This window comes from Silurus aristotelis, assembly GCF_946808225.1.
Source record: "Silurus aristotelis genome assembly, chromosome: 24".
Classification (NCBI taxonomy): domain Eukaryota; kingdom Metazoa; phylum Chordata; class Actinopteri; order Siluriformes; family Siluridae; genus Silurus; species Silurus aristotelis.
Window position 1 is genome coordinate 7,440,466 of NC_139597.1, and position 24,550 is coordinate 7,465,015.

At 37.7% G+C, this 24,550-nt stretch overlaps 1 protein-coding gene across 2 annotated transcripts in view; it reads left to right on the plus strand.

The window, feature by feature from the left end:
• Nucleotides 1-2,789: 2,789 nt before the first annotated feature.
• Nucleotides 2,790-24,550, plus strand: part of tmem178bb (transmembrane protein 178Bb) — a 485,881-nt gene continuing 464,120 nt past the window's right edge. For both annotated transcript variants that reach the window (XR_014531328.1, XM_083528159.1), the window contains exons 1-2: nt 2,790-3,140; nt 3,649-4,282. Coding sequence is in view for 1 of the 2 variants with exons in the window: in XM_083528159.1 (XP_083384285.1) it covers nt 3,901-4,282 (382 nt within the window). In the remaining variant the exon portion in view is untranslated. The remainder of the gene's footprint in view (nt 3,141-3,648; nt 4,283-24,550) is intronic.

Below are 24,550 nucleotides of genomic sequence, written 5' to 3' on the forward strand. Positions count from 1 at the left end.
CCTAATTTTGATGTCTGTAGTGAAGATAACCTAAAGCTCTTGACCTTCATGTTGATTATATTAAGCATTATGATGCTGCAATGTGATTAACGTCAAGAAGAAGTCAGGAAGCTTTTATTGTCATTTCAACCATATATAGCTGACGCAGTACACAGTGAAATGAAACAACGTTCCTCCTGAACCTAAAACAACAATCACAGAAAACAGAAAAATACAGGGCTAAGGATTAGTAAGTGTCCTTGTCACATAAAGTGCATCGTGTGCAACCTGGTGCAAACAGTGCAAGACAACACAAGACAGTGCAAGACAATACAGGACAGTGCAAGACAAATACACAAAATAAAAAATAGCTCCACCAGTAAACCTGTTGTAAAGAGACAAAGTGAACAGTAACAAAAATGTAAACAAAATAGTCAACACAATTGACTGTGCACAGGTAGAGGTACTTCTTTTAACATGGCCAGTGAATGTTTCAGTTGTGAATATACGAAGAGAAAATGTTACAGGCTTGTAATAAAAAGGGTGCTATCTGAAAACATCCACTCTGATGGTTCACTGACTCAGTATTTCAGTATCTGACAGATGGCTACTACTCTCATAAATTATTCAGCAATATACCCTGTGGACAGCACAATAGTTTCTCTAACAGTAGATTAGGACAATAGATCGGTTTAGGGGTATCATATCACAGTGTCCAATAAACATATGTTGCAATAAAATACATGTACACTGGATAAAACCTGCCAAGCATGAAACAACTATCTTTACTACCTAATGGTGTTATAGATGGATATGGGAAAACAAGCTCTGGCTCGATGTTCTGAGCTGAAATTTTCTCAAGCATTCCCAATACTGACTAAAATTTATGTCTTGTATATCAGACCCCCGAGGGTGTTAATATCACAACAGCAACAACGAAATGACCAGGACGTGTGCTGTGTTTGTGTCCATCATCCAATATACCAACAAGCAGCTTGTTTTGAGTGTTTTCAGATGGAACCTTTTTAAACTTGTGCTTGATACATCAGGTGTGTTTGACTATTAACTAATGCTCTAAAACAAAAAACAGAATACTAATAGTACTAAAAAAGTAATACTAAAAAATACAAAATTTTTTCTCTCTCAATCTATCCAGTGGAAACTAGGTCTTTGTGGTACACAAAGCCTGTTTAAACTTCTGTACCTCTGAAAAACGCTATTGTAGTATGTGTCGCAAAACTACCAGACTAACAGACTGCAATAGCTTTTTCCCACATGACATCAGGCTACTCAACTCACTCTGACAATACTGTAAAACCTACTGACCTGTCAAGACTATAACGACTTTTTCAGTCTTAGACTATTGTGCTAATTATTCGTCTTTAGAAATTATAAGTTTATATTTGTCACAGAGAGTTTACATTCTTGCCACTTGTGCACTAAACTTTACAATGTGACCATTTATCATGCATTAATTCTGCTAGTCTTGTATCTAGTCTGCTGTCTATTTGTTACCTGTTATATGCTGACTGTTATATGTTACATCCCCACATTCTGCTTTGCACCTTGCTGCTTGGCTGAATGACAATAAAGTTCACTGTGACTTTGACTTATACAGTATTTTAAGATTACAGTAGCTCAGTTTTAATTCCAGTTATTTTCTATAAAGTAACAACCAATTTGGCAACCCAGTCTATAAGTGTTCTAGCCATTGCTTTTCCTCCTCAGTCAGTACAGCATATGTGGTACAGGGTGATTCCTGCCCCACTGGGCCTTTGTTAAAGTTCTGCTAATTGGCTAGGTGTATTAATAACTCAGAGGGGCGTCAGAAAGCAAATCAGGTGAACAATGGATAATATTCATCAACTAGGAACATTAACTGTTGGTAACTCAAATGTGTTAATTAGTATGTTAACAGAATTTTGAATAGACAAATTTATGAAGATAAGCGCCACATAGTATATTGAAACATTTTGTTATTTGGTTGCTTTGGTGTCACTGTTGGAAAAGTGCATGGTTCCTGTGCAAGGTTTACAGTTTTGTTCATTGTATATTTTTCCTTCAAAGATTATGAACCATCAACCTATTTATGGGTAGACATATTTTCCGTGATTGCGAGATGGTTTGCAATGCTTTTCTGCTCACAGTGTTTGCAGTATGCACAGAATTGCAGTATGACAGAGCACTGAATAACAGACAGGTATCTCATGCAGTGAGAATAAATTGTATTAGTAATAAAGGCATTTATTTGTTATATGTTCATTACAGCACGGTGAAATTCTTTTTTTTTTGCATATCCCAGTATATTAGGGGACCAGGGTCAGAGTCATGATACAGCACTAGAGGGTAAGGGCTTTGCTCAAGGGCCCAACAGTAGCAGCTTGCCGGTTCTTGAATCCCCATCCTTCTGATTAGTAACCCACAGCCTCAACTGCTAAACTACCACTTAATCCAATAATAAAGCAGAAAACCCAAAAAACACAATTCAAACCATCATTTCTAACAGAAGCGTCAACAAAATTGCATTTTTGTGCGTTTTTTTACGGAATTAAAATGAAGGCTAATTGTGTGTTTTGTGCACATTTCACAGGAAAGTAAAAGCAAAAGTATAAATGGTTAATGCAAAAAACTTAACTCTTTTGAATTGTTTTGTCTGCTGATTGCAAACAGTGGTCGTTTCTGGTACATTTGGAGAAGCCTGATTTCTCATTTATTGCAATATTTATGCAAATCTTCCAAATTTTAGTGGCAAGCAGGATTCTATTAAGAGGATTGTTTTTTATAAGGAGTTTTTCCACTTCCGATTGCAGAAACCGGGGAAGTTCTCGCGCATGACGTCATACCGCTGACTCAAACCTCCGCAGGTGGCGCTGCGCCTTTAAGAAGGTGCTTTAATAAACAATGAGCGTCTCGGGCTGGCAGCATGACATCACCGCTGGATTTGGAGACAGAGACGCGCACGGAGAACGCCGAGGCCACGTTAACCGAATCTGCACCATCCGAGTAAATCCTGGCACCGTTCTGTCTCCGGGTTTCTCCAGGTGGCTTTGGATAAAGACTATAGACCATGTTCCATCCACAACTGGTCACAGACCCAGCAGGATTTATCGTCACTGGCTGGATTTAGGACTGGACGGCTTCAGCATCATTATTATCTCACGGTGAGTGATTAATAAGAACCGAAGGCCCGTGGATGCTTTGTGTAGAGAGCAACATGGCATTGTGGTCAGAAATACTTTCACATTTGTAGCCTTTCGACTAGGTAAAATTTCATGATTGCAAAAAAAATCATAAAATAAAACCTGGATCGCAATGCATTTCTCCTGAATTGATCACTGATGCACTCTTTATAGATTGCACGATAGACAAAACGTGAGGAGTGCTGAGAAGCTGAGAGAAGGGTTGAGATGGATAGGCACATCAACATCACATGCATTTGCTCTGGACCTTGTTTTGGCATGCTCTCTCAGGCTGATGCATGCCCCTCTTTATTGTGTGCAAATGCAATGGCAATAAATTCATTCATAGAATAATGGTAATAAATACAGGTGTTCTCCATCATAGTGTTGGCTCTGGTGTCGCCTGTAGGTTAAAATACTACAGTGCATGAAAGGTTCTCGCGCTTGATTTACAGTTATGTTGTAATAGTTTGTTTTTTTTCTTTCAAAGGTACCGGATGTCCCCTCCCCCATCACCCTGTTTACTGATGGTCCGATTATAGGTGTTAATACAAGAAGAAAGAAACGAAGCGGATTTGTAGTGATTTCCGTCCCGGCGTTTCTTGAGGTGTGTGCCGGGTGGTAATGCGCACAGCTGCGCGCCGGGTTTTGCTCGCGCGCGCGCCCCAGCCGTAGCAGATCGTGGTGCTGTAGGACCTACAGTGTAGGTGAGATCGAGAGCTGCGAGGAGGAGTAGAGGAGCATGGCCGCGGGCAAGCTGCTGCTCTACGCCGGCCTTTCTCTGTCCCTGTGCGCGCTGGGCATGCTGGCCGTGGCCGTGTGCTCCGACCACTGGTACGAGACGGACGCCAGACGCTATCGCGAGCGCTGCCGCAGCTTCTCGAGCCGCCGCAAGGACCCGGGTTTCATCTACATCCCCAACAACAGCCTGCCGCTGCGCGCCAGCCGCTCGCGCCTCGACCGCTGGGAGGGCAAACTACTCGTGACGCGCAACCGGCGGCAGCTTTTCGCCATGAGCGCCGCCGACGAGTGCAGCCGCCAGTACAACTCCACCAACATGGGCCTGTGGAGCAAATGCCACCGTCTCGGCTTCGACCAGGACATCGAGGACCTCATTCGGAAAGGTAAGGGCTTGATGCGTAAGGGCTGTGGTCTTTATAGCTTCTAATGAACAAACCATAAAAGAATCTAATGTTCTCGTGCCCCGGTGAACACCGAACCATCAGTTGTGTAAGCATCTTGTGCCAGTTTTACATCCACAATCCCATGCAAACTCTGAAATTTCCCTGCCTGTAATCCTGCACACATCACAAGGCGTGCGTTATGCAAGAGTCCTCAAATCAGTCACTATATGTCCTGTGTGCTCTGATCCATTTCTTGTGCCGAGCTCCAGATGTGGTCTATCCAGAAGCGCGCTTCTATTGCTGTTTTTTTTTTTTATAACAATCTAACCAATAAGGGTTCACTGTGTGATGATCCATTTTACTTATCTTTATTTCTAGATCAATGCTTAGGCTAGTAATCAAAGTTAGGTCCCAGTTTGTGATTGTTTTGGATTAATGTTAGATATAGAAGATCAAGTCGAGTCGAGTCAAGAAGCCTTTATTTTCATTTCAACCATGTATAGCTGACGCAGTACTCAGTGAAATGAAACAACGTTCTTCCAGAACCCTGGTGCTACATAAATCAACATAAAGCTACATAACACTGCACTGTACTAACGAATATGTACTAATTAAATCTGCATGGTTTTGGTGTAAAAGCTGAAACTATGATAAATAAACCCAGATCCTTTCCCAACTGTTATATAGCAACAAACTAAATTCAAAACAAAAAACGTAAGGAATCTGCAATATCCTTTTTGCGCCCGAGTGAAAAGCGAGGCTTTGACTGAGCTTGGAATGAACCAATCACATTCAAGCTGCTGAAATATAACTATTCTCATATACGTACCTGTAATCAGTGACGTGACACGTTGAGGTTATCCCCAAATAATGACCAACTTTTGTGCAGGATTTTTCTTGACATCTTGTTTTTTATTCGACTACTGAATACAAGGTTTACAAAGAGCTTATTATGCAAGTATTGGATCTCATTTATGAAATGTACCAATTATTAGATGGGTAGAAAGGAATTTCCAAAAAATGGTAGATAGAATAGAAAAGCCTTTATTTGTCACATATACATTACAGCACAGTGAAATTTGTTCTTAGCATATTCTACCTTGCTTGGAAGCTGGGGTCAGAGCGCAGGGTTGGCAATGATACGGCGCCCCTGGAGCACAGAGGGTTAAGGGCCTTGCTCAAGGGCCCAAGAGTGGCAGCTTGGCGATACCGGGGCTTAAATCCCCGACTTTCTGATCAGTAACCCAGCACCTTAACCACTGAGCTACCACTCCATTATGTAACCATTGAACACCTAAAGAATACCATACCCATGATAAAGCATGGTGGTGGAAGCATCATTCTATGGGGCTCTTCAGCTGGAACAGGGGCTCTAGTTTTAAAAGAATACCAAGGCATTTTGGTACAGAAGATGCAGGTCTTATAACAACCCAAAGTACAAACCAAAATCAACAAAAGAGATTGCTTCTAAAGAAGGAAATCAGACTTTGGGATAGACCACTTAGAGCTAAATCTAAATCTTTTTGACAGGCTCTGGATTAGCATTATGAGGCCTGCGCAGAAGAGATCCTCTCACAATTTTTATTAGATCTGAAGCATTTTTTTGCCAGCAAGCGTGTTAAGTTGTACTCTTACCCAAACGTTTGAGTGCCATGTTAAGGCAGAAGGTACTTTTCCAAAGTATTATTGAAAGAGAAAGCACACTTGTGCAAACAAATTATTGTATGCCTTTTCCCCCCTTTTTTTTATTGTATGCTTCTCTTCACATAAACATTTATTTTTATTTTTTGAAGTTTGTTGGTTTTTCAAATCACAATTTCAAATGATTTATCTTATAATTCTGCAATATAAACAGCAGTGTGTAAACCTTTTAAATACACTGATGTGATTACATTGCCATTTTAATACAGCAAATACTATATTTGGTGCATCATTGTTGTTGTCTTTGCTGATTAATAGCATCAAAGTTCTGGGTTTCCCTCAGCCAGGGATATGATACAATTGAGTTTTAAAAAAGCTTTTTTTTTTTTTTTTTTTTTTTTTTAAAGAGAAAACTTTAAGTAATTGTGAATTTATCAGCAAACAAATTGCAGCTATTGGGTTTGCATAAATGAATGATCTTAGATCACTGATGCTGAATATAATTGTTTGTAATGTTTAGCATTTTTTTCTTATGAGGGCTTTGACTCTTGAACAGTAATGAGGCCAACCACATTCTTTTCTCACTGGAATAAGCAGAGAAAATATTACAGATGAGATGTGATCATCATTATATGATATTCCTGTTTAGAGATTAGCAATGTATAATTTGTATAAACTGGCAAAGGAACAGGTATTGTTAATATAACTAATACAGGATCTTTAATGGTGTTGTTTTTTTTTAAATGAAATTCTGAATTTCCTTTTTTTGGTTTATCTTTTACATATAAAGTCTCTATGTTTGATATGACGTTCTACATGGCCCACAATGCCAGTTGCCAAATATTTTTACTCAACAGTACATTAAGAAAGTGATGAAGCAGATTCCCTTTGTCTTCAAATTTTTGGGGGAATACTGTGGAATGGCTGCATTGCGTTCTGGAACTTCGAGTACAAACAATTGCACCAACAATTGTATTTATAATTAACATTTAATACGTTGAATTTTGCTGGAAAATGTTGAGTGAGAAACTTTTTTTTAATCTTTTTTATTTAGGTGCAAACAAAGACACATTATGTCACTTAAGAGCTTTGACCTGTGTCTCCTAATTACAGCGCAAACAATGTCCTCCAGTGAGATCACTGCGGCACAACATCTGTCTATCTGTCTAAAAATAATAATAAAATACAGCACCAGGGAACAAATTGTAGCCAGACTAAACTCATTATAAATATTTCATCATAAACATTTTAATGTGTTTCAGGATACAGTTGTAAAGAGCTTCAAGGCTTCCAGCTTTCTCTGCCAAGGTGAATCTGCATATGACAGCACAAAATGGCCTCTGTGCAACATGCACATGCAAGCTTTTACACGCGCGTATGTGTACCGTTATGTAACTCGCTATTTGATGAAGAGGCGTCTTTGTGAGTTGTGAATGTTACAAACCTGTGTGTAGCACAAGCTGTCTGTGTTTTGTTTAATTGGCAAAAGGCTTGTTTTCTTTACTCATAGCGTGATTCAGAAACCATATTAGATATGGTCATGTTACAGTGTGTGTGTATCGACTGAAAAGTACAATGTGTAGTGACCATTCACTGTCTTTCTATTTATGTGTTAGAGAGATAACTATCTGGCAGATTTGTCATTGTTTGCTTGAAAATGGATGACCATTTGAAGTGTGTGTGTGTGTGTGTGTGTGTGTGTGTGTGTGTGTGTGTGTGTGTGTGTGTGTGTGTGTGAATTCTATTCTCCATTACAATCCTCACACACAGCATATCTTTGCATGAAATCTGCTGACTTTACTCTCATTGTCACCCCTCCTCCCTTTTTTTTAATTCCCAAAGGAAATTAATTTTGTCCTTACAAACACATTAGATTCCCATGAGAGAGAATAAGCGAGCGAGAGAAAGAGGAAGGGGTGAAAATAGAGTGCTGAAAGGAAAGGGCTTAAGAATAAGGGTTGTGTTTTTTCCCTATTGTAAAATGACAGGACTTTACGCATTACTTTGTATTCGTTTCCTAAAATTGACAGACTTAAAGAAAACAATGAATGTTTAAAAAAGCATGTGTGTTTCTAGAAAATATAAAAGACATGAACTAACAGCCTTTAAAATCTCTATAAATCTCTTATGTGGTTCTTGATCTCGTCCCTGGCGGAACGAAGGCTTCACTGTGAATTCCAAGGAATTGTTTAGGAAGAAGGAAATGATTTTAATGGCCTTTAATAAGATTAAAATGGCAGCATCTAGAATCATTCACTATGTAAGTTGCTCTGGATAGGGGTGGCTACCAAGTGACATGAATGTAAATGTATCTATGTTAGATAGTTGATTATTGTTGGGGGGAAAAAAAAGCTACCTTATAGCTATTATAAAAGTTTAAATTGCTATTAGAAGGAACAGATGACACGGTTTTAATGTTTTTTTTTCTTTTCAGATTCTCATATCATTTCCTTCCACCACTAGCTATCTATCAAACAGGAAACTGCTTCCTACAAGACACATGAAGATTTTGAAGGAATTGCCCTCTTCTGCATACACAATGCCCACAACTGGGTAGTGTGATGACAAGTGACATGGTAAAAAAATCAATTCAGGCCCCTCGTTCACAGAGCAGCACCAGTGCTAATTAGATTGTTGGAATTCAAGCACTTTTCTGTTGTGCTTCATTTACATTTGGTTAGTATGAAGTATTTAAAGTTTTCATAGTATTTTAACCACAGATCAATCACTCCTCTTGCTACATGTAAGCTGCACATGAGTTCCACGTGAAAGTGTTTGATACTGAAAGAAAACCCACATACTTTTTTTATACAAACATCTTTATTCTTTAAAAATATTAATCAGATAAATCTATGAAAATCTGAACTCTTTCCATTCTCAAAGAGCTGCCATCAACTGAACAAGTTACAGTTGCTTGTATGATTGATGGCAAAACAGGATCTGTTACAAAAGCTATGAGGTTCATGGTAAGAAAGCTGGAGATGTTGAACTTTGGCCATTTTTTTCATAGGTTGATTGTTTCTGTTACAACGTGTTTGGAATGCTTGATTCGACCCTCTAAAACACCCACAGCTAGACCATGTGTCAGTCCAGCAATGGATGATTTCTGGACTAGACAGTTACTCCAAGTGTGTACAACCTCAAGATTAGGAGATATTGGTAGAGAATTGGGGAGAAGAAGAAAAAAATAAAGGGAAATAATTCTTCAGGCAGAGGCATCCAGAGATTACAGGTAAAGCAAACAGTAGTAAACAAAACGAGGTGAGAGAGAGAGAGAGAGAGAGAGAGAGAGAGAGAGAGAGAGAGAAAGAGAGAAAGTGATCACTCAAGGAAAGTGAATCCGTTTTCATCATCCACCATCTGTTCCTCAGCTCTCTACAGGAAACCCATCAGGAAATGATAAAGATGTTTAGGCCTTAGAGTGCAATCACTGAGTCGCACAGACAAAGTGAGAGATGCTTGGCTCCCTACCCAAACCACATCGTCTGTCCTCTAACCTAATGAGCAAGAAAGACAGTGAGAAGGAGGTGGGGGTAGTAATTAGATGAGATGAGGATAGGATTACCCTTCAGCTCCATGGGGAAATTCCTATCCATTGGGTGTGTAAATTTGACACTGTGAGAGGAGGATGTTCTGGCCTTTTGGTTTGTCACCAAAACCCTAATGAGACATAGGTGATGACATTAATCAGAGAATTTTACTGCTTGCCTCTTCAGGGTACAAGTAATTTATTTTGAAAAATACCATTAGGAAGTCCTATAGTGAAAATAATAATGCTTGTGAGAATGTGTCAGGTTGAAACTCTTCCTGCCTTTTAAATATTAAAAGACATCAATAGGGTTTTTTTTAATTATTATTTGGCACCCGTAACAGAATATATGTTGTTACCAAAGCTCTTTAAGCAAATTTTGTATTAATTTAAGCTTTTTTTAAATCAAGCACACAGAATTGTATACATGGAATTGTGGCTTAGACCAAAATGCCTATGAGAAGATGGATAAGCACAAATTACACACATTTCATAATAGGACAGATTAAGGACATGCAAGTTTTGTGATTTTGTGTTTAAACAAAATGGTTATAGCTTTTTTGTTGACCAGTTTTGGTATTCTGATGAAACATGACATGAACTCAGTAGATCATCAAAATTATAAATCATGAATGAAGCTGTTTATCTATCTTCAAGTGTTCATGGCTAGTAACTTGCCCCACATCATTCTTATTATTCCAGTGATGATGCTCATGATATAATGCATTACTCAACTCCTGTATATCTATAACTATAATTAGGCCATTGAAAGACATTACATTTCTCCTGTAATATAATGACAACCATTACTGTGTAACATTATCAATATCTTTTGATTCCTCATATATTATAAAACTTTTTTTTAGGTTTTCTTTTAAACTTTTTTTTTGCCTTTAGTATTTTATTTGTTACTATTGCTGGGTCATGAAGGACACAGCAATAGACCTCGATTCATCACCACACTTCTATGTTAGGTTTCTGAAGGAGCTTAACATTCTGACAGTCATAACCCAAGCCAGAGCTTGCAAATCTTTTCATCATTTTTGGAGCATCTTATTGTGGATGTGCTCTTTGAGGCATGTGCTGTGAGTTTACATGTTTTTTCATTGACATTTAACCTTGTTTTTTGCTTCCTTATTCCTGTTGACATCACCTACATACGGTATGTGTCATGAATTGATGATGGAATTGCTTCCATGCTGCTTGTGCATTTCACTAAACCAAATTGTCAGCATTAAGGTTCTAGACTTTCTTCTGTGTTCAACACATAAGGAATTAAGCACTTTGGCCATGCTGCTATATAAAAAAACAAAACATGCAGGGTGGTATGATACAGCTTACTATGAAGCAGAGCTACTATTTCCACCCCATAGTTGATCATTTTCCCAGTAACAGCACTTTTACTATCATTACGTCCAATATTTATTTCCTTTCTTGGTGTGGTTAAATACAAAACAAAATGTAAGCTTGCTACATTATAGAAAAACCACAAAGCCGTCTACTCAGGTAGAAAAAAGTTTACCTCTGACTGTTACAAAGCAATGACACTGGAGACTTCTTCCAATTACACCATATTGCCAACTGCACACATTGTTATTCCCTTACTTGTTATCAAAGAAACAATAAATACTGTAGATTAGAACAGCACTAATAATTTATATAGTCCTGAAATTTGCCTTGCAGCTCAAACTGCAGTTTGAGTTTCATTTCTGAATATGCACAATCAAAAATTCAAGAGCACTGTGGTCAAATGTCCAAATGGATATATTTAAAGATGTGTTACTGCCTGAGTCTTGCATAGAAGGATGCCAGTAAATAATTAGAAAGATACAAGAATTGGAAATATTGAAGATGAATGTTTTTTGCAAATGGTCCCAGAATATCAGTGCGTATATATGTGTGTGTATATATCTCTCTCAAAGATCCATTTGAGGCTCATGTTCCTTTAATACTATCCACCCACATTTGCAAAGCTCCTGTTACAATTTGCGTAGAAGGCAGGAAGCACGGATGCTTTACTTACGTTACTTAACCTTTTGGGAGCATCTGAACAAAACAAAACCTGGGTTACACAATACTAACACCATCTACTGATCTTCTCTTATAGGCAAACTATTCTGAGCACACATCAAGCTTTTATTGCATAACTAAGCAGTGCCATCGGTAAAGCCGATTCCCAGAGAACAGCGTAGGCTGGGGGGGTAGTGATAAATATTGTTATTTCATGTGGCCAGAAGCCAGTGAATGGCTATCAATGTTTCATGACCCAGAGTAGTTCTGAGCTTACTTCCTTTCTAACTGTTGGAACTTACTGTAGATTAAACCTTAAAGCCAGGCTAGCATGGTTAATGCTGCATCTTGTGGTATGGGAGTTGCTTGAATAGCAAACGTCGAAAAAGGATTGAGTAGGGACGCTGAACGCAGTAAAGACTAATTCGCATGTGTTTACCTGTGGAACTCTGGGATATTCATTTGTTAAAGTGGACAGTTTGCTTTTTGCAATTATAGGAAGGAGTAAAGAGAGAACAAATGCATCCACAGAGGTGAAATAAGACCAGAAAAAGCTTTCTTTCTTCTTCGAAATGTCACTGTAATTCCGGCTTCATATGTCTCCTTCCCATTGGCTCCTTAGGACCGTAATAACACTGAAAAAGCCATCACTGGACCAACATCATTTTTCTCGGTGGCACCAATTTCTGTGCTTCTCTCCTTTATGTCTGGCTTTTCAGTTTTGACATGTTACCAAGCATTTTAGTTATCAGAACATAAAACTTTTAAGCCATCCGATCACCAAGCTAAAATATAATGAAAAAAACCAAAAAAAAAAACCCCAAAAAAACAATGTACAAGCCCAGAACTGATAGAGGTCAGAAAGAAGAACCCAGCAAATGGAGCCCATACCGTTTTTTTTATTCAGAATACATTAGAACAGGACTGGACAGGAAAGAATGTGAAGAGTTGATATTTACATTAAGTTTGGAATGAAAGAGATCTGAGAAAGAAATATGAGCTCTTTTTGATTGAAGGGTGTTGATTTGCTGTGGTCTGACATGAATAATATTATTATATTGTAATGAGATTAATCTTCTAGTCAAATTTTGTAAATGATTTTGTAGCCATAACCAAACATTTAATTCTACCTGACTTGCATTACTATAACATTGATTTTGTTCATATTCATGTGTATGTTAATAAATACCAATCACCTGTAAAGCATCATCTGTTTTGTGACAACAACAAAACTCCATTAAAGGCAAAGCTTATAGAGCTGGAAAAAAAATCCCATCAATTAAATGGTAATGGATGCCTCCTAAGGGTGTAATAATGCAGCTCAGCCACTGCAACTCTTCCTCCTGTTGTATGGTGCCAATTTATTTGTCCTAACTTAATGACTAGTCGGATTTGTCCTCAGTGGTGGGTGATCAGGGCCAGCAAAGCCTTCTCTGACTGGCTTAAACACTATCAGAAGCACTGACCTTCATTTACAACCTTAATTCTAATATTTGTTCCATGAAATTGTATTAATTTTTCCCAACCGTCAATTCTCTTCATTTCGTAGCGTTTCTCTTGGCTGCACTGCTTCCAGTACGTGTATGTGGATGTTAGATTCTTTTGTCCAATCAGATTTTAGCCTCTATGTGCTGCCATGTCAATCTAATCTGCCCAGGGCCTTCAATGTCTGTTCTGCTGGCTTTTGACCATAGTCTCTTCAAGAAAAATCATTGTTTTTTCAACCAATCAGATTTCATATTCACCTCACAGGCAGCTAGCTGGCCCAGAATAGCTTCAGCATTTTTCCGTTCTCTGATTGGTTGGTTAGAGGTACACTGTTACAGCCAAGTTTGACTGGCAAAACATGTGTGTAGCTCTGCACACATTAATACATCTGATATAGACTTTTTATGCCCATGGAGGAAGAGAAATTGATTTGGTTCAGACAAACTTAAAAATACATTTTGAAGAAAAGTTAGATATCGTAAGGAGGTCGGCCAACCCCGAAGCTAGCTAGTGTGTCTCAGCCCAGGAAAGGGTTTAAAAATTATGAGTCTGTATCTCTGGTGAGTAGGTTGTATTTTATTTAAATTAGTATGTTTTTGTCATGTTATTAGACAAATATTGATTCTAAACTATTCCAGATGATGTAGTTGGCACAGTTCTTATCTGTGTTTCTTGCTTTAGTATAATAGTATTCATGTGAAATGCCTCTCTCTGTAATGCCACGCGTTGTTATATTGTGTTTTTGTATAGTGTTAATGGTTTCTTTAATTGCGACGCAATACTGGTCGTATTAAAAGGTGGATTAATTCGGGTAAATCCCCATTGAAGGCCCAGGTACCAAATGCACGGCCTGCCACTGTTTGTCCTAATATGTGGATTTCGTAAAAAATACAGTAACTTTTATTAATATGAAGTTGATCAATTGAGGTGCACATTATCACATCAGTGAGTCTTCTTATTTGTAAATGTACACAATTGATTTATGGATTATACATGCATTTCTTGTGGAAATGCATCTGTGAATAATTTATAAATATATATGTATCCGGTTTGATAAATTAGGCTTATGTATGAGAGCCGAATTAGATATAACCGAAAAAGGAAGTTGAAAAAAATTGGCAGGGAACGTATGGTAATAACTTGACAGTCAAAATAACAAAGTAACAATCATTAAAATTAACGGCTTCACGCGTGTACAAAATTTAGCCTTATTGGTCTAATGCTCTGTACAATACTATCATTGCTGTTATGTGACCTAATAATTTCACTGCACAAAAAGTGATTTTAATATCGATTTATTTATTTTTTTCAAGTTGTTCACACAGAGAAACTTCTATCCTTACCCGTCACTCTGTCTGCACTTCCTGCAGCCTTAAACAGGGCTCAATAGACCTGATTGAGCTCCTAGCTGGGATCTGTACCAGCTCTGATCTCTGTATGTATGACCTCTCCTTCGTCCAGGTGGGTTGCTCCATCCCTATCCTCTTCCTCTGCTACTCTTGTCCATCTCCTTTGATCAATGGTTCACCAGAAGGGCTGGACTTTGACCAGGGCCAAGCAGACAGGGAGGGAGATGACACCAATCAGCTTCCTATTCAGAGTAGGAAAAAGACGAGGCACTTGTTAAGGGCCGTGTAGAGAGGAAAATGGGCTTTTTTTTATTTTTTATTAGAATCACGTTCTCTGCAGCTGCCTGACTGAATGGGGAGCTTTCAGGCTGCCTACAAAGCAAGAATTATACCCAACACAGGAGTAGTGCAACTGCTTAAACTTTTACCCCAAAGAATATATGACAAAGCATAGGGCACTTTAGCTTGTTAATATTCAGTCAACAATTTTGCCTTGATAATCAACATTTTTTTTTTTTTTAGATGGACCATGCGGTTCAAATAAAAGGTCTGGTGAAATAAATAATACCAGGGCTCTGATGGGCAGAAATGTTTTCATTAATAGGAATAAAGATGCTAGGCTATGCCTTACCTATCAATTGCATCATATGTGTTTTTATGTTGGGAATGTATTTTACAATGGCACACATTTAAGGTACTAGGACTCTGTGTCATGTCACAGATATCAGATATAAAGCTTGCATTTCCACATTATTTTAATGCAATTATCATCCTTAGTATCTTCTTGAGGCTACTAATGTTTACATATTTGGTAAATTACATTAATTTGTAAAATATTATGAGTAGGTACAAATGTAAACAATACCTGAAAGAGCAGGATTAATAAAACAGAACTAATTAAGTAATTAACTAAGAGACTTAATTACAAAAGTATTGTTCAGTCATCTGTGGGTCTGCCCAGCTGCACAGAGTGGCCTCCAATCGAAGAGAATACGTTTGGATGTGGTTGCATTCATTTTCCCTTCTGGTAGACCCAAACCTGTTCCAGCATGACAATGCCCTTGGGTCAGCTCCATGAAAAAATATTGTTTATACTGAATATGCTGTTCTTCACTGGTCTGCTATAGAGCTCTGACCTCAACCCTACTGAACACATGAATGAATTGGAATGCTGACTGCACATCGGGCCTCCTCACCCTACATTAGTATTTGACTAACACCTTTTTTGCTGAATAAGCACAAATCTCTACAAGCACACTCCAGAATCTAATGGAACATCTTCCCAGAAGAGCGGAGATTATGATAACAGCAAATGGAGACTAAAGGTGGATTATAGTTTAAAAATGTAATTAAAATCCTTATAGCCAGGTATCTTATAGCCATTTTTCAATACAGTGTAGGTTCTTCTCAATGTTTTGGGGAGGCATATTGTTTAGGTGTATTTTTAAATGCAGCTTCCAGGTATGCCACACCTATGCTAGTTTTAAAAACCGAACAGAGTTACAGATACAGATATATAGTCAGATATTAATGTCAGTGCTTTACACCCCGTACCCCACGAACATAAGTTGGGCACATTGCAGGGCACAATGTACACATATTCACTTCTATCTTTAGCCAGTCCACATATTTGCATGTTTTTGAGGGAAAGTGTTCATGCAGACTGTCTGAAACTCCACACAGTCAATAATCTAAACTCAGGTCCAAACTCGGAACCTACCTGTCATGGTACCTTAAAGTGACAAAACATGGTGCGTACAGTGGGTTAGATCTCAATGCAGTCAAGACTCAGTATGACAAAGTCTAGTCTGCAGATAGGTTGTTGGATAGAGCTTATTGGAAGGACCAGTTCTTATAGATGTTTCTTGCTGCTCAGTAGACTGACTCAAGTCAGACCCTTGCAAAAAACTGAATGACACCATTCATCAACAACAGGATGAACATCGGTAATCATTTCTCTACATCTGTTGTCATGGTAACATGAAGACATGGCTTGACAGATGTTTTTTTCTGCTCTCCAGAGCAAGGCATTCATTGCTTTAGTATGTATGTATGGTCCTAGACTGCGATTCAGAATGTGCGATGTCTGTGCGCTGTGCCAGTTGCAAATACAAAATCAAACTCATCCATATGTAGTTAGAAATGACTGATGTACTGCTCACAGTCGTGCAGGTATCTGTACATAATAATGCTTGAAACACTGTGCTGACATGTAAATGTGTGAAAGGGGGAGGGGAAGAGAGAGAAAGTCAAACACAAAGAGGATCAGACTAAGACAGAGACTTGTATTGCCATCTAAAGGGACAAGGTGTTAAGTGGAATTAGAAAGTCCTTCATTGCCATTGATTTGCACTGTTTTTTTTCCTACAGGACACTGATTTTGTTTATTTCTGTTTGACATCAGAGGCACTTAAACTGATTTTAGAGCCATTGATGTCAATCATCGGAACAATCTCTCTCTTACACACACACACACACACACACACACACACACACACACACACACACACACACACACACACACACACATAAGTATTAGTCTTATTTAAGGTGCTTGAATGTGTATTTAATGGAGAAGTCTTGCTTGTATGAAAACCAGAAGACTCTGAAATCGCTTTGACATTTGAATGGTGTCCTTTTCCTCGACATTTAATTGGAGCTGTCAATGAAATATGCATAAGACAGACACACACTGCAAGTACTGTCAGAGCATTCCAAGATCAAGAAGAAAAAATCATCCTCTAATTAATATTAGTTCTGTTTTTCAGAAATTAGAGATGTGAAATGCTTGTCTAGCTGTTTCCTGAAATCATTGTAGCATTTTTCATGATGTTCTATTTGGTCTGGTATCAAATACTGTATAATTTGTCGTTTTGTGTAATTTTTTTTGTATTGTGCAGTTTATTAACATACTCAATCAATATAGTTGCATATGTGGTTATTTATATATGTGTTTGTGAATTGGTTGTTCGGTTGTTAGCCAGGTGTACTTTGCTATATTAGTAACCCTGTAACTTTAAGATACTTCAAGATCCACACATCGGATTGAGGAAAGATGCCCTCACTCACAGCTCTGTCATTGTATGAGGTAAAAGATTGCTGCATTTGAGGGAAGACTGTCTATGACAGACCTGGGCAAACTACGGCCCGGGGGCCACATCGGGCCCTTTGTACGTCCCTGTCCGGCCCGCGTGAGACCAATCATAAATTACAGGGATGCACCGAAAATTTTCGGCCGAAATACCCAAATCACCGAAACAACACGGCAGAAACACAATTGTAATGACGCAATAAAAAAGCGCAGCCAGCACACGGTTATCTGGATAAGAGCAACATGTCTGCGGTGTGGGGATAGCGATTTGCAAAACATGCAATGCTGAAATTTCAAGAGGGGGTGTATCTGCAAAGAGTTTCTCCACATCGGGGTTTAATTTATCACCTGAAATCCAAACATCCCGATTGCCATTCTAAATATGAGAAGAACGCTGCACAGAAAAGTAGTCAATCCGAGCATGCGCACTCCGTCTGTAGAGGACGTTTTTGAAAAGGCAGGAAAGTTTTCCAGTGATGGTGCCAAGGCAAAAGGCACAACACAAAAAATTGTGGATTTCATTGCCATTTGAATTTTCATTTTCATTTCGGTGCATCCCTAAAATATTATCGTTGGTGTGGCCCTCTGACACAATTCAGGTTTCTCACGTGGCCCCTTGTAAAAATTAATTGCCCACCCTTGGTCTATGATCTTTAAGATTAAGGATGAGGGAATGATCCAGCTAAACAAATTATGTTGGCCCAGGTATCAACAACATTAATAAAGAAAACTTGTACAAAACTTCTTTATGAAGTCAAATTTTTATAGTAGCCTCCACACTTCTGGGAAGTTGTTCCACTAGATGTTAAAGTGTGCTTGCGGAGATTTGTGCTCATTCAGCCACAAAGGCTTTTGTAAAGTCAGGTACTTATGTAGGGTGAGGAGTCAGCATTCCAATTCATCCCAAATGTGTTCAATAGGGTTGAGGTCAGAGTTCTATAGGAGGCCATTTAAGTTCTGGTTTTGTGCACAGAGTGTTCATTATCATGCTGGAACAGTTTTGGGTGTCCTAGCTCAAGTGAAAGAAAAATGTAATGCTACCACATCAAAAAAAAAAAAAAAAAAAAAGACCACTACACAGGATTGTTTGCTTTCTAAATAACGCTTGAATTTATGCTTTGGATCGGGTTGTATGGTGAAGTTGGTTCCAATTAGCTGCAATCCAGATATAATTGCATGGCATTGCAATTATGTATGTAATGGTAGCCATGCTTTAGTATTTCTTTCATCTTTAAAAGTCTCCAACCTTCCCTGTAACCAGTGTTGTGTCCAAAACAACCCCAAAACATTAGGCTTCCACCTCCAGTTTTGACTGTGGGTGTGAGGCAGTCTGGTAACATGTTCTCTCCAGTTCTCTTTCTTACATAAGTTCTTCTGATAAAACCAAAAAATGTCAGATTTGAACTTTTTTTTCACAGAACTTTTTTCCAGCCATATATATATATAAACCTGCACTACAGATGTTTCTCCTTTACATCTTGAGTGGTAAGGTGGAGACAACTTCCAAATAAAGGATAAAATTCATCAAGAAGTCCTGATACAGACTTTTAGTCTTGCAGTGGGTGGTATAAAACCTTGAAAAAAAAAAAAGAACCAGCAGCTTGTTGGTGGCTCAGTGGGTTAAGGCCAGTGACTCTATGAAGGTGGTAAATGTGGTTTGATTTCTGGTTCAGGTAATGTAAGCTCTTATGTTAGTATGTCTGACTTTGTCAGTAATTACTTTCTCTGCTATTAAGGGTGTAGAACAAACTATAATCTCCTTAAAAAGGAAATGGACCTGTCAGATCAGCCTGAATAAATATCTAGACTTGTCTAAGTTATTAACATTGGCTCAGTAGTTGCTGGTTTTTGATGGAACTGTAAATTTCAGCAGAGAAGAACATTGGGAATTCTATTCTGTCCCACCTGGAGACCTGGTAGGTGGTGAAAGTGGCATGTATATATACATTTTACTATTTATTTTTATATTCTACATTATTTTGAATCCGGAAAATGCTACATGCAGTTTTGATAATTATTTGTATTAGTTGGTAGTAGTAATGGATGCAGTTTAATTGCGGGCTGTTCTTGTTTTCTGTATACTGGCGTACCAGCTGGTATGAGTGGGTAAGAAAACTGGCTCATCCAGAATGGGTGAGAACAGTTGGAGTTGCAATGCAATGCACTGTAATGCTGTCATAAATTTCATATCAAATAATGTCAAACACAAAGCCATACCTGCTGCAGCATCATACCTGTATAGGATATTATATATGAATGAACAGTGGATGTACATGAATTCATACTGGACTTGCTAATAACATTACTAGCTAAAATGTATGTAATATTGCAGGACACTCCACAAAGCTGGACTTTAGGGAAGACTGGTACACCATAGAAAATTACATTTTACATTTTCATAACATGCATGTTTAAGACCCAGCAAAGCTGGTAAATGTTTCTCTGGGATGATAAGACCAGGGCTTTGGCACAAGGAGTTTCATATGGTGAAATATCTTATCACCTAAAGAACACCAGTCCACACAAATAAGCATGGAATATTTCGAGAGTTACCCATAATCATCTTTTCCTTGCCTAATGCCCAGTCAGTGACTTTTTTGAAAGTGGCCTCCTCTAGGCAAAGTTATGGTTGTACCATATTCCCTTCCCCATTTAATTATGATTTAATGGTACTTGAAGTTAAGGATACAACTTATACATAGTAGATTTTTTGCAAGAATTTTGTCTCAGACTTGAAAATGCCTTGAGCTTGAGTATGACTTGCATGACTTGAGCATGACACTGGGAGTTCATGGTAGCCATACTTGAAGTTAGAGTTGCACACGGTACTGAATAGGAATTTCAGGATAACTGGACCTATGACTCTAAAAAATAAATATATGAAAATAAATTCGCAGTCTTGTTTTATTTTCTTATGTTATTAATATGTAAATATAAGTTAATAAGTCCAACCAAACTGCTGTTTAAAAAAAAAAAAACAACTGTCTAGACTGTCTAAATACATAATTTATTTATTTATTGTGTATACAAAAAGGACAAAGGCATTCAGAATACCACCGCCAGACTTTCATCAATGCACTGGCTATCTGTTTCATTTCAATTTTATTATAAGACTCTTTTACTGGTAAAGCTTAATGGTAAAGAGCCTTTGTCTCAGACAGGATATTCTCAATATCAGGCTAAACGATAATCAAGTGCTGGCTTATTGAACATTTCGAGGTGAAAGTATGAAGACAAATTTAGCAGCCTTTGTTGTGTTGCAATATTTGGAATATAAGCTATTCAAATTTGACAGAAAATAAAAAAATACATGAAAGAAAAGCAGCTAAGTCAGTTTTTAAACACGTTTCTTTATATTATTGATTAATTTTATAATTTTTTTATTTTTAAATATATATATTTAAATGTATAGACTTTTTATTCCAAAATAGTTTATTTATAGTTGATCCATATTATTGTTATTATTATATAAAAAACAAAAGATCTTTTAAAATCCAAGACTGTAGTGCTGCAGATGTCAAGTCAGTGCAAGGTTCTGTGTATCCTTAGAAGTATTGCCTCATGCCTTCTCCTTGAGAGAGAAAGAGAGAGAGAGAGAGAGAGAGAGAGAGAGAGAGAGAGAGAGAGAGAGAGATAGAGAATACTCCGGCTAGACCCAAACCAATCGTGCAGGTTTTGCTTGCCATACGTCATAGTACTGTCAAAATATAGAACAAACTAAACATGCTTAGATGATTCTTCACAATCTTCGTTCATTTAAAAAACATTAGCTAGCTGTGAGGAAATAAAGGTGCTATCATTTTGCATTTAAACTGCCATTATTTTGAATATAAAGAACAATAAAATGCTTTTGTTCAAATAAAATGCCACAAATACCAAAACACATTCCAGGGCCTTTTGTGTTACCTGAAGTTTTTCCACAACTGCCTCATTCCAACTTGAAATATATAATTCATAAACCTAGCCAGAATCCTACACTACCCACCTGATCAAAACCGGACTTAATTCACAACCATGTTCATGAGTCAGACCTTCTTCTGCTTGCATACGTAAAGAAATGACGGCTGTTGTTTCTAAAGTGTCTCTGTAATATTACATGGAGAAGTAATGTATGTTTGATTTGAGCCTTAGCCATTCAGAACAGATCAGAAAATTAGACAAATCATCACACAAATAAAATATTATTTTTTGTAGCAAATTGACTTGTTCCTGTTTGCACCTCTACACAACTCTACACAACATGAAAATCTACAAATATCTTTTTTTACAATCAGTGTTTCTGAATATGAAGCAGCTGAAGCATGTTCAAAAAGTCACCAGAAGTCAGATGATATCATAGACTAATTTGCATATTGACTCACCCTGATTATTTACATATCAAAATGGGTTATAAAGTTCTGATGGCAGATAACAGATGGTATAAATGTCTTTTATGACTGATATTGGGACCAGTGAGCATTTGTGACAGTGGTAATAGTGTTTTTTTGTCATTGGGAACAATAGTGATCAGTGATAGGTTGTTAGAAACAGTGTCACTCAGTGATTTGATATTGGCAATAATGACGATCAGTGATTGGTTGTTGGAAACAATAGAGATTGGGAACAATAGTGATCAGTGATTATTTGCTGAGAACAGTGATGTTTAGTAATTAGTTATTGGGAATAATGATGACCGAGTTTGGGAACAGTCATCAGCAAGGGGCTGTTTGGAATAATAGTGATCAGTGTGTAGTTGCTGGAAACAGAGCATTTGTGACAGTAGTGATAGTGTATTTACAATCAGTTAACAACTGATTGGGAACAATACTGGTCTGTGATTGGTTGATTGGAATAATGATGAGCAGTGATTAGATTTTGGGGATAAAGATCAGTGACTGGATGTTTGGAATCATGGTGATCAGTGATTGGAGGTTAGGAATAATGCTTATTATTGAATAGTTGTTCGGAACAATGGTGTTCAGTGATTGGTTGTTGGAAACATTTGCTAATGCAAGCATAAAGTAGACTGACTTTGAGTGAAACTGCTCGCTCAAAACTCATGAAACCAGCAGCTGTGATGTGAGATGGAGAGCCTTGTTGAGTGCAGGACAGTCAGTGAAGTAGGTAAGCTCATTTTATATAATTACACCTCCACAATAAAATGCATCTTACAGTATATTCATTGCATGGACGATGGCCTGTGAGCTCTAAATGCAATAATGTGAACCAAAATAAAAATAAAATCTAAAGTACTTGACACAAGATTTCTTCTTTGAAAGACATAACCATCTTCAAAATGACACTTTGCAGTGATGGTAACAGATAACCTGAATGCATTATGTTTTAGATTATGTATATGAGTAGACTAAAGCATTACTTAGCCAACCACATTTCCAATTAAGAATCCTTTTAGTGAATCATCAGCAAGCAAATTATATTGCAGATGTTTTACTTGTGTTTTAAGTTGTAAAATTGTATTTCGTTTTCATATTATTTGTTTTGTTTCTTATGCAAATGTAATGCAATGTACCCTGTTTCTGATCAGTTCACAATGCATATATAATTTAAAAACAACGGTTTGTTCTATGACTTTTTGCCTTTTATGGAATTGCTATTTTATGCACAGCATTAAAAAACTGTTGTTAAAAAAAGAATTGTTGGTAGCACTGCTGTCTCACAGCGCCAGGATCCCTGGTTCAATTTTAAGCATGCACACTGAGATGGTTCTCTGCTTTCTCATGAGATACATCTGGGCTCTCAGGTTCCTCCCAACTCTTAAAAACATGTCAGCAGGTGGACTGACTTTGCTAAACTTCCCCTTGTGTGAACAAAGGTGTGAATATATGTGAATGCATGGAATAGTATCGCATCCAGAATGTATTCCCACATCATGTCTAGTGTTTCTGAGACAGACTTTAGATTCACAATGATTCTGACCAGAAAAAAAGCACAGATACTGAATATAATTTCTAGAATTAATGAGCAATCATGCTAGTTTATCTGTAATATCGTTTGTCATTTCCTAGAATTAGTTTCAGGCCAAAATCAACAGCAACACATCTGTCTCGCTGAAGGATTATTGAAGGATTATAATTTCTTTGCTCTGCTCTTTAAAAGTTTTATCTTCTCTAATAAATTCTCATAAATCCACTAGACATTATCCATCTACATCCATCATTAATGTGTTTTCTTTTAGAGTGGAGCTATGAAAGTACATTTGTGATAGCTCTTTGTTCTTATGTTATTCCACTCTGACCTCTGCTGTGGAAGCTTGGGCTAAAAACGAAACAAAACAAAACAAAAAAACACCTCATCAGGCAAAAAAAGAATGTGAACACAAGAATACAGGGATATACAGGAGATGGAGAGAGAGTGACCGAGTAAGAGAGGGAGAGTTCATTTAAGATAAAGCGACACATTTTGAATGGGAAAAGAAAGAAAAGAGGCGGAGATGGTGATGTACTGGGAGATGAAAGTGGTCCTCAATCTTACGCTCGCATTCTGATAGTATGATAATGAAGGTAAGGCAGATAAAAATCTGTCCAGATAGATCTTGAGTTCATCAGTAGGATACCCTCTGGATAATTGGCTTTTCCCTGGGCTACCTGTGCCATAGCGACAGCTCTCACTCCTCATATCTCACTCACTCACACACACACAAACACACACAGCTGCATACTTCCATAACATACTGTACTGCCTCATATTACCTACTTTAGCACCAAGGTTTATGATCATAACGAATAAAACACATGTAAGAGGTTTACTGTGCAGCTTGGATGTGTGGAACAGAGTTACTCTCATTACAATCACACACCTAGAAGTGGCGTAATTGTAAACTAGGACGATGTTACAGTGAATACATTATCATGCAGTGTGAATGGATGTGCTGCTGTGTTAGCCAATCGGAGGAGCTTTTTTAAATCCAATTAATAAAATGAATGCACAGTGAGATTTCCTTACTAACACAATACAATTACACTTAGTTTAACGGTAAACAGAACAGAATGGCTGACGTATGTACTGTAGGTGTTCACTCACATATAGGGGTTTCTGGGTAACTATTTATAATGGATAATTTATTTGCCTTTAGGATGGAAAAACATTTTAGGATCTTTTTTCTCTGTCAATTCTGTAATGATGTTTTGACTGTCTGATACACATTTAGTAGCGCCAACTGA